Source organism: Neoarius graeffei, chromosome 3, assembly GCF_027579695.1.
Source record: "Neoarius graeffei isolate fNeoGra1 chromosome 3, fNeoGra1.pri, whole genome shotgun sequence".
In the NCBI taxonomy this organism is placed as follows: Eukaryota; Metazoa; Chordata; class Actinopteri; order Siluriformes; family Ariidae; genus Neoarius; species Neoarius graeffei.
The window spans coordinates 72,177,279-72,188,595 of NC_083571.1; the positions used below are offsets into that span (position 1 = coordinate 72,177,279).

General features: G+C 60.8%; 1 protein-coding gene across 1 annotated transcript in view; it reads right to left on the bottom strand.

The window, feature by feature from the left end:
* The window catches only part of smu1b (SMU1 DNA replication regulator and spliceosomal factor b), a 47,778-nt gene extending 36,917 nt beyond the window's left edge, over positions 1-10,861 (bottom strand). The window contains exon 1 of the mRNA XM_060915694.1: positions 10,779-10,861. Coding sequence (XP_060771677.1) covers positions 10,779-10,861 — 83 coding nt within the window. The remainder of the gene's footprint in view (positions 1-10,778) is intronic.
* Positions 10,862-11,317: the final 456 nt, after the last annotated feature.

Here is an 11,317-nt window from a genome sequence, read left to right on the forward strand (position 1 = left end):
GCTCTCTCTCGCGCGCACGCTCTCACGCTCTCTCTCTCGCGCGCACGCTCTCACGCTCTCTCTCTCTCGTGCGCACGCACTCACGCTCTCTCTCTCTCGCGCGCGAACGCACTCACGCTCTCTCTCGCGCGCACACGCACTCACGCTCTCTCTCGCGCGCGCACGCACTCACGCTCTCTCTCGCGCGCGCACGCACTCACGCTCTGTCTCGCGCGCACGCACTCGCTCTCTCTCTCGCGCGCACGCACTCACGCTCTCTCTCGAGCGCGCACGCACTCACGCTCTCTCTCGCGCGCGCACGCACTCACGCTCTCTCTCGCGCGCGCACGCACTCACGCTCTCTCTCGCGCGCACGCACTCGCTATCTCTCGCGCACGCACGCACTCACGCTCTCTCTCGAGCGCGCACGCACTCACGCTCTCTCTCGAGTGCGCACGCACTCTCGCTCTCTCTCGCGCGCACGCACTCATGCTCTCTCGCGCGCGCACGCACTCACACTCTCTCTCTCGCGCGCACGCACTCACGCTCTCTCTCTCGCGTGCACGCACTCACGCTCGCTGTCGCGCGCACGCACTCACGCTCTCTCTCGCGCGCACGCACTCACGCTCTCTCGCGCGCGCACGCACTCACGCTCTCTCTCGCGCGCGCACGCACTCACGCTCTCTCTCGCGCGCGCACGCACTCATGCTCTCTCGCGCGCGCACGCACTCACGCTCTCTCTCTCGCGCGCACGCACGCTCTCTCTCTCGCGCCCACGCACTCACGCTCTCTCTCACGCGCACGCACTCACGCTGTCTCTCGAGCGCGCACGCACTCACGCTGTCTCTCGAGCGCGCACGCACTCACGCTCTCTCTCGAGCGCGTACGCACTCACGCTCTCTCTCGCTCGCTCACGCACGCTCTCTCTCGCTCGCACTCACGCTCTCTCTCGCGCGCACGCTCTCACGCTCTCTCTCTCGCGCACGCACGCACTCACGCTCTCTCTCTCTCGTGCGCACGCACTCACGCTCTCTCTCTCGCGCGCGCACACGCACTCACGCTCTCTCTTGCGCGCGCACGCACTCACGCTCTCTCGCGCGCGCACGCACTCACGCTCTCTCTCGCGCGCACGCACTCGCTTTCTCTCGAGCGCGCACGCACTCACGCTCTCTCTCTCGCGCACGCACTCACGCTCTCTCTCGCGCGCACGCACTCACGCTCTCTCTCGCACGCACGCACTCACGCTCTCTCTTTCGCGCGCACGCACGCTCTCTCTCTCGCGCCCACGCACTCACGCTCTCTCTCACGCGCACGCACTCACGCTGTCTCTCGAGCGCGCACGCACTCACGCTCTCTCTCGAGCGTGCACGCACTCACGCTCTCTCTCGAGCGCGCACGCACTCACGCTCTCTCTCGCGCGCGCACGCACTCACGCTCTCTCTCTCGAGCGCACGCACTCACGCTCTCTCTCTCGCGCACGCACTCACGCTCTCTCTCATGCGCGCACGCACTCACGCTCTCTCTCTCGCGCGCACGCACTCACGCTGTCTCTCACGAGCGCACGCACTCACGCTCTCTCTATCGCGCGCACGCACTCGCTCTCTCTCTCTCTCGCGCATACACACTCACGCTCTCTCTCGCACTCACGCTCTCTCTCGCGCGCGCACGCACTCACGCTCTCTCTCGCTCGCTCACGCACGCTCTCTCTCGCTCGCACTCATGCTCTCTCTCGCACGCACGCTCTCTCTCGTGCGCGCACGCACTCACACTCTCTCTCGCGCGCGCACGCACTCACGCTCTCTCTCGCGCGCGCACGCACTCACGCTCTCTCGCACGCGCACGCACTCACGCTCTCTCTCGCGCGCGCACGCACTCACGCACGCTCTCTCTCGAGCGCGCACGCACTCACGCTCTCTCTCGCGCGCGTACGCACTCACGCTCTCTCTCGCTCGCTCACGCATGCTCTCTCTCGCTCGCACTCACGCTCTCTCTCGCGCGCACGCTCTCTCTCGCGCGCACGCTCTCACGCTCTCTCTCGCGCGCGCACGCTCTCACGCTCTCTCTCTCTCGTGCGCACGCACTCACGCTCTCTCTCTCTCTCGCGCGCACGCACTCACGCTCTCTCTCGCGCGCACACGCACTCACGCTCTCTCTCGCGCGCGCACGCACTCACGCTCTCTCTCGCGCGCGCACGCACTCACGCTCTCTCTCGCGCGCGCACGCACTCACGCTCTCTCTCGCGCGCACGCACTCGCTCTCTCTCGCGCGCGCACGCACTCACGCTCTCTCTCGAGCGCGCACGCACTCACGCTCTCTCTCGAGCGCGCACGCACTCACGCTCTCTCTCGAGCGCGCACGCACTCTCGCTCTCTCTCGAGCGCGCACGCACGCATGCTCTCTCTCGAGCGCGCACACACTCACGCTCTCTCTCGCGCGCATGCACTCACGCTCTCTCTCGCACGCACGCACTCACGCTCTCTCTCGCTCGCACGCACTCACGCTCTCTCTCGCTCGCACGCACACACGCTCTCTCTCGCGCGCACGCACTCACGCTCTCTCTCGCGCGCACGCACTCACGCTCTCTCTCGCGCGCACGCACTCACGCTCTCTCTCTCGCGCGCATGCACTCACGCTCTCTCTCTCGCGCGCACGCACTCACGCTCTCTCTCTCGCAAGCACGCACTCACGCTCTCTCGCGCGCGCACGCACTCACGCTCTCTCTCTCGCGCGCACGCACGCTCTCTCTCTCGCGCCCACGCACTCACGCTCTCTCTCACGCGCACGCACTCACGCTGTCTCTCGAGCGCGCACGCACTCACGCTCTCTCTCGAGCGCGCACGCACTCACGCTCTCTCTCGAGCGCGCACGCACTCACGCTCTCTCGCGCGCACGCACGCTCTCTCTCGCGCACACACACGCTCTCGCACGCACTCATGCTCTCTCTAGCTCGCTCATGCACGCTCTCACTCGCTCATGCTCGCTCTCTCTCGCTCGCAATCACGCTCTCTCTCGCACGTGGAGTAACGCTCTCTCTCTCTCGCGCGCGCACGCACTCACGCTCTCTCTCTCGCGCGCACATGCACTCACGCTCTCTCTCTCTCTCGCGCGCACGCACTCACACTCTGTCTCGCGTGAGCACGCACTCACGCTCTCTCACACAAGCACGCACTCACGCTCTCTCACACAAGCACGCACTCACGCTCTCTCACACAAGCACGCACTCACGCTCTCTCTCGCATGCACGCACGCTCTCTCTCGCACGCGCACGCACTCACGCTCTCTCTCGCGCGCGCACGCACTCACGCTCTCTCTCGCGCACGCACTCACGCTCTCTCTCGCGCGCGCACGCACTCACGCTCTCTCTCGCGCGCGCACGCACTCATGCTCTCACGCGCGCACGCACTCACGCTCTCACACGCACTCACGCTCTCTCTCGCGCGCGCGCACTCACGCTCTCTCGAGCAAGCACGCACTCACGCTGTCTCTCGCGCAAGCACGCACTCACGCTCTCTCTCGCAAGCACGCAATCACGCTCTCTCTCGTGCACACACGCACTCACGCTCTCTCTCGCAAGCACGCACTCATGCTCTCTCGAGCAAGCACGCACTCACGCTGTTTCTCGCGCAAGCACGCACTCACGCTCTCTCTCGCAAGCACGCACTCACGCTCTCTCTCGCAAGCACGCACTCACGCTCTCTCTCGCAAGCACGCACTCACGCTCTCTCGCGCAAGCATGCACTCACGCTCTCTCGCGCAAGCACGCACTCACGCTCTCTCTCGCTAAAGCACGCACTCACGCTCTCTCTCGCAAGCATGCACTCACGCTTTCTCTCGCAAGCACGCACTCACGCTCTGTCTCGCGCGAGCACGCACTCACTCTCTCGCATGCGCACGCACTCACGCTCTCTCTCGTGCGCGCACGCACTCATGCTCTCTCACACAAGCATGCACTCACGCTGTCTCACACAAGCACGCACTCACGCTCTCTCTCGCATGCACGCATGCTCTCACTCACGCACACACACTCACGCTCTCGCACGCACTCATGCTCTCTCTAGCTCGCTCATGCACGCTCTCGCTCGCGCACGCACTCACGCACGCTCTCTCTCGCTCACACTCATGCTCTCTCTCGCTCGCGCACGCACTCGCTCTCTCTCGCGCACGCACTCACGGTCTCTCTCTCGCGCGCGCACGCACTCACGCTCTCTTGCGCGCGCAGGCACACTCTCTCATGCAAGCACACACTCGCTCTCTCTCGCGCAAGCATGCACTCACGCTCTCTTGCGCAAGCAAACACTCATGCTCTCTCTCGCGCAAGCATGCACTCACGCTCTCTCGTGCGCACGCACGCACTCACGCTCTCTCACACAAGCACGCACTCACGCTCTCTCTCGCATGCACGCACGCTCTCTCTCGCGCACACACTCACGCTCTCGCACACACTCATGCTCTCTCTAGCTCGCTCATACACGCTCTCGCTCGTGTACGCACGCTCTCATGCATGCTCTCTCTCGCTCGCACTCATGCTCTCTCTCGCTCACACTCTCTCGCTCACACTCACGCTCTCTCTCTCGCTCACACTCACGCTCTCTCTCGCTCGCACATGTACTCACGCTCTCTCTCGCGCACTCACACTCTCTCGCGCACACACGCTCTCTCTCTCGCGCACGCACCCACGCTCTGTCTCGCACAAGCACGCACGCTCTCTCTTGCGCAAGCACGCACTCACGATCTCTCTCGCGCAAGCACGCACTCACGATCTCTCACACAAGCACACACTCGCTCTCTCTCGTGCAAGCATGCACTCACGCTCTCTCTTGCAAGCACGCACTCATGCTCTGTCTCGCGCAAGCACGCACTCGCGCTCTCTCGTGCGCGCGCACGCACTCACGCTCTCTCACACAAGCATGCACTCACGCTCTCTCTCTCACACGCACGCACTCTTGCATGAACGCAAGCTCTCGCGCACACACTCACGCTCTATCGCATGCACTCAAGCTCTCTCTAGCTCGCTCATGCACGCTCTCGCTCGCTCACGCATGCTCTCGCGCACGCACGCTCTCACGCACGGTCTCTCTCGCTCGCACTCACGCTCTCTCTCGCTCGCACTCACGCTCTCTCTCGGTCACACTCACGCTCTCTCTCGCGCGCGCACGCACTCACACTCTCTCTCTCGCACGCGCTCACGCTCTCTCTCTCGCACGCGCTCACGCTCTCTCTCTCGCACGCACTCATGCTCTCTCTCACGCGTGCACGCACTCACGCTCTCTCTTGCGTGCGTACGCACTCACGCTCTCTCTCACGCGCATGCACTCACGCTCTCTCTCTCACACGCGCACGCACTCATGCTCTCTCTCACGCGCGCACGCACGCACTCATGCTCTCTCTCTCGCGTGCACGCACTCACGCTCTCTCTCGCATGCGCACGCACTCACGCTCTCTCTCACGCGCACGCACTCACACTCTCTCGCACGCGCACACACTCATGCTCTCTCTCTCGCACGCGCACGCACTCATGCTCTCTCTCGCGCGCGCACGCACTCACGCTCTCTATTGCGTGCGTACGCACTCACGCTCTCTCTCATGCGCACGCACTCACACTCTCTCTCACACGTGCACGCACTCACGCTCTCTCTCGCGCACGCACGCACACACTCACGCTCTCTCTCGCGCACGCACAGACTCACGCTCTCTCTCGTGCACGCACGCACTCATGCTCTCTCTCTCGTGCGTACGCACGCACTCACGCTCTCTCACACAAGCATGCACTCGCTCTCTCTCTCACACGCACACACTCTTGCATGAACGCAAGCTCTCGCGCACACACTCACGCTCTATTGCACGCACTCAAGCTCTCTCTCGCTTGCTCACGCATGCTCTCACGCACGCACGCTCTCACGCACGGTCTCTCTCGCTCGCACTCACGCTCTCTCTCGCTCACACTCACGCTCTCTCTCGCGCACGCACGCACTCACACTCTCTCTCGCTCACACTCACGCTCTCTCTCGCGCGCGCACGCACTCACGCTCTCTCTCTCGCACGCACTCACGCTCTCTCTCGCGTGCGCACACGCACTCGCTCTCTCTCGCGCGTGCACGCACTCACGCTCTCTCTCTCGCATGCGCTCACGCTCTCTCTCTCGCACGCGCACGCACTCACGCTCTCTCACGCGCGCACGCACTCACGCTCTCTCTTGCGTGCGTACGCACTCACGCTCTCTCTCACGCGCACGCACTCACGCTCTCTCGCACGCGCACGCACTCATGCTCTCTCTCACGTGCGCACGCACGCACTCATGCTCTCTCTCTCGCACGCACGCACTCACGCTCTCTCTCGCGTGCGCACGCACTCACGCTCTCTCTCACGCGCACGCACTCACACTCTCTCTCTCGCACGCGCACACACTCATGCTCTCTCTCTCGCACGCACTCATGCTCTCTCTCGCACGCGCACGCACTCACGCTCTCTCTTGCGTGCGTACGCACTCACGCTCTCTCTCATGCGCACGCACTCACACTCTCTCTCGCACGCGCACGCACTCACGCTCTCTCTCGCGCACGCACGCACACACTCACGCTCTCTCTCGCGCACGCACGGACTCACGCTCTCTCTCGTGCACGCACGCACTCATGCTCTCTCTCTCGTGCACGCACGCACTCACGCTCTCTCTCTCGCACGCACGCATGCTCTCTCGCACGCGCGCACTCACGCGCTCTCTCGCATGCACTCACGCTCTCTCGCTCGCACGCACGCACTCGCTCTATCACTCGCACGCACTCACGCTCTTTCTCTTTCTTGCACGCACGCTCTCTCTCTCTCGCACACACGCACGCTCTCTCTCTCATGCACACACGCACGCTCTCTCGCTCGCACATACTCACGCTCTCTCTCTCTCTCTCACTCACACGCACTCACTCTCACACACTCTCGCGCACGCACGCGCCCTCTCTCGCGCGCACGCACACACTCGCCCTCTCTCGCGCGCACGCACTCGCCCTCTCTCGCGCGCACGCACGCACTCACGCTCGCGCACGCACGCACACGCTCGCGCACGCTCGCACGCACGCACACGCATGCACTCACGCTCGCATGCACGCACTTGCTCTCTCTCGCGCACGCACACACTCACGCACAAGCACGCACTCGAGCAAGCATGCACTCATGCTCTCTCTCACGCAAGCATGCACTCACGCTCTCTCTCGCGCACGCACTCTCTCGTGCACGCACGCATGCACTCACGCTCACCCTCACGCACGCACGCACTCACGCACGCACTCACGCTCTCTCTCGCGCACGCACGCACTCACGCTCACTCTCACGCATGCACACACTCACGCACGCAGTCACGCTCACTCTCGCGCACGCACGCAGTTACGCTCACTCTCGCGCACGCACGCAGTCATGCTCACTCTCGCGCACGCACGCAGTCATGCTCACTCTCGCGCACGCACGCAGTCACGCTCACTCTCGTGCACGCACATACTCACACGCAAGCACGCACTCACGCTTTCTCTAGCGCACGCACACCCTCTCTCACGCACGCACTCACTCTCGCGCACGCACGCACTCACGCACGCACTCACGCTCTCTCTCGCATATGCACGTTCTCTCTCGCGCACGCACGCACTCACGCTCTCTCTCGCGCATGCACGCACTCACGTTCTCTCTCGCGCACGCACGCACTCACGCTCTCTCTCGCGCACGCACGCACTCACGCTCTCTCGCACGCACGCACTTGTGCTCACGCTCTCTCCCGCGCATACACGCACACACTCACGCTCTCTCTGGCACGCATGCACTCACGCTCTCTCTGGCACGCACGCACTCACACTCTCTCTGGCACGCACGCACTCACACTCTCTCTGGCACGCACGCACTCACACTCTCTCTGGCATGCACGCACTCATGCTCTCTCTGGCACGCACGCACTCACGCTCACGCTCTCTCTCACGCACTCACGCTCTCTCTCTCGCACGCACTCATGCGCGCTCTCTCATGCGCATGCACGCACTCGCGCTCTCTCGCGCGCACGCACGCACTCGCGCGCGCACGCTCTCTCTCCTGCACGCACTCGCGCTCTCTCTCGCGCAAGCACGCACTCACGCTCTCTCTCGCGCAAGCACGCACTCATGCCCACTCTCGCGCATGCATGCACTCACGCACGCACTCACGCTCTCTCTCGCGTATGCACGTTCTCTCTCGCGCATGCACACGCACTCACGCTCACTCTCGCGCACGCACGCACTCACGCTCTCTCGCGCATGCACGCACTCACGTTCTCTCTCGTGCACGCACGCACTCACGCTCTCTCTCGCAGATGCACGCACTCACGCTCTCTCGCACGCACGCACTTGCGCTCACGCTCTCTCTCGCGCACGCATGCACGCACTCACGCTCTCTCTTGCGCATGCACGCATGCAATCATGCTCTCTCTGGCACGCATGCACTCACGCTCTCTCTGGCACGCATGCACTCACGCTATCTCTGGCACGCACGCACTCACGCTCTCTCTGGCACGCACGCTCTCTCTCCTGCACGCACGCACTCGCGCTCTCTCTCGCGCATGCACGCACTCGTGCTCTCTCTCACGCACACACTCACGCGCGCTCTCTCGCGTGCATGCACGCACTCGCGCTCTCTCACGCGCACGCATGCACTCGCTGTCTCTTGCGCACGCACGCTCTCACGCACTCACGCTCTCTCGCACGCACTCACGCTCTCTCTCACGCACTCACGCTCTCACACTCGCTCTCTCTCTCACACTCGCTCTCTCTCTCTCACGTGCTCTCTCTCTCGCGCTCTCTCACACTCGCGCTCTCTCACACACTCCTGCGCGCTCTCTCACACTCGCGCGCTTTCAAGCAAGCACGCACTCACGCTCTCTGTCTAGCATGCATGCGCGCACGCACGCACTCGCGCTCTCTCTCACGCATGCACACGCTCTCTTGCTCATGCACGCACGCTCTCTCGCACGCATTCACGCTCTCTCGCACGCATTCACGCTCTCTTGCACGCACGCACTCACGCTCTCTCGCACGCATGCACTCACGCTCTCTCTCATGCACTCACACTCGCTCTCTCTCTCTCACTCACTCTCTCTCACACTTGCGCGCTCTCTCTCTCACACTCGCGCGCTCTCTCTCTCACACTCGCGCACTCTCACACTCGCTCTCTCTCACACTCACTCTCTCTCACACACTCGCTCTCTCACTCGCTCTCACACTCGCTCTCTCACACTCGCTCGCGCTCGCTCTCACACTCGCTTGCTCTCACACTCGCGCTCTCTCTCTCACACTCGCTCGCGCTCTCTCTCTCACACACTCGCACTCACACTCGCTCTCTCTCACACTCTCACTCTCTCACTCTCTCACACTCGCTCTCTCTCACACTCGCTCTCGCTCTCTCTCTCTCTCACACTCTCTCTCTCTCGCGCTCTCTCTCTCTCACACTCTCTCTCTCTCTCTCTCATTCTTAGAACATGTTATTAACGCCGTCGTTCAAACTAAAGTTTCCAAATCTGCCACGTTAATGAAATGGATGGAGCAAACGGTTTAAATATAGCCTAGGCGGCTTCATTAAATGATAAACAACCCTACGCATTTACTGTTGTGTTCTAAGCTGCACAATATTGCATGTTCAGATAAGAAATGAAAGGAGACTTTCAGTGTGACCTTACCATGCCGTTCCTCGCACTGTCTCCCACTGTCAACCGCCTGCATGCGCTTTCTGCACGGAGGCTCACTGAATGCATGACGTCACGGATTGATGCCCGCATTTACATAGAAAAACGTTATTTTATAAATCTATAATTTCATATATTATTGTCAAATTGTAGAGAATATTGATGTTGGACCTAACTTATCTTTTACAAATATTAAAAAAACAAAAACAAAACAACAAAACAGTCCCTATGAAAAGGGCACTTTGGACAGCAAACAGAAAAGGGGCAGGGGCTAGAGCACCTGTAGCACCGGTTCATTGCACGTGGGTGTCTAGCAGCTTCGAAAACTTAAGGCTGAATGACGACGTCCACAGCATATTCTATCAAGACACACAGAATGTTCAGTTGCAATTGAAATTTAGTTTTGAATAAAGTTAACTTGTGTGAAAAATTTGTTCCAAGTGCCCTTTTTTGAATGTTGAGCGCCTGCCCCTCCAAAGGTCTTTACACGGCCCTGCGCTCTCTCTCTCTCTCTCTCTCTCTCTCTCTCACATTCTCTCTCTCTCCTCTGCACATCAGTCGGGTGTGAAAAATCAACATCACTGGGAGTCTAAGAGGTTAATAAACTGCCTACATTGAGCACTTTCACAAAATAGACAAATGGTCCAGAAAAGGTTATTTGGTTACCAGAAGAAGCTACAGAACTCAAACAGGCGCGCGCACACACCTCTACAATGATATCAATCTTTAGGACAAAAAAAGTGAACGATCCCCCCATTCATCTCCAGACACTTTCTGGAAGCAATTTGTGTTTTTAAAAGCTGTTGATCAACACAATGTAAAACCATCTCTCTCATAAAACAGTGCGCGCGATCGGACTTTAAGGTGTTTGTTATTAAACCCAACACTGTAAGAGACTCTTAATGACTGCGGCAGCTCCGGAACATTTCACTCACAGCCCACTGTGGCATTATAAACCCGGCTCAGAGAGGAGACTCCGGAACTCACCGACACCAACAACACTCTCTCTTTTAGAGGAGACGTGACTCAGAACAAAAAAACACCGAAGAAAAGAAAAATTACTGTTACATTCATTATTTAATGCGCGCGCGCACACACACCTGTACACGATACTCACTCGGCGGATTCCACCTCCAGCTCCATGGCTGCGTAAAGCCGCAGAAACACGAGCTCACATTCTCCACCTGCGCTCGCGCTCATGTCCGCGCATCCCCGCCACGTGAACGCGCCCCGTACACGTGCTCTACAGTCAGGCGTGAAATCACGTCACTCCTCTCTGCTACGGTCTCAATGAGGAGGGGGGGGGGGAGATGACGCAAGAGGAAAACAAACACGCACACACACGCCCACGTCACCTACGCGCGTGATAACCAACTGAAAAATATATATCAGAGCGAAATTAACCTTCAATGGAAACATGCTTTATGCACAGGACCGGACATGTTACCGAAGAAAATTAAGTGAACAAGGGATGAAATTGTTCGTGTAAATCACCAAGCACTTTATTAGGAACACTCGTGTGTGGGGCAGACAGGTCAAGATGTTTATATCGAACAGAGAACTCGGAGCCCAGCCTCCATCCTGTGTGTACTGACTCAGAGTTCATTCCGCCCTAAAGAACACAGCAAACCCCAATTTGCTGGGCAGGCAGGCAGC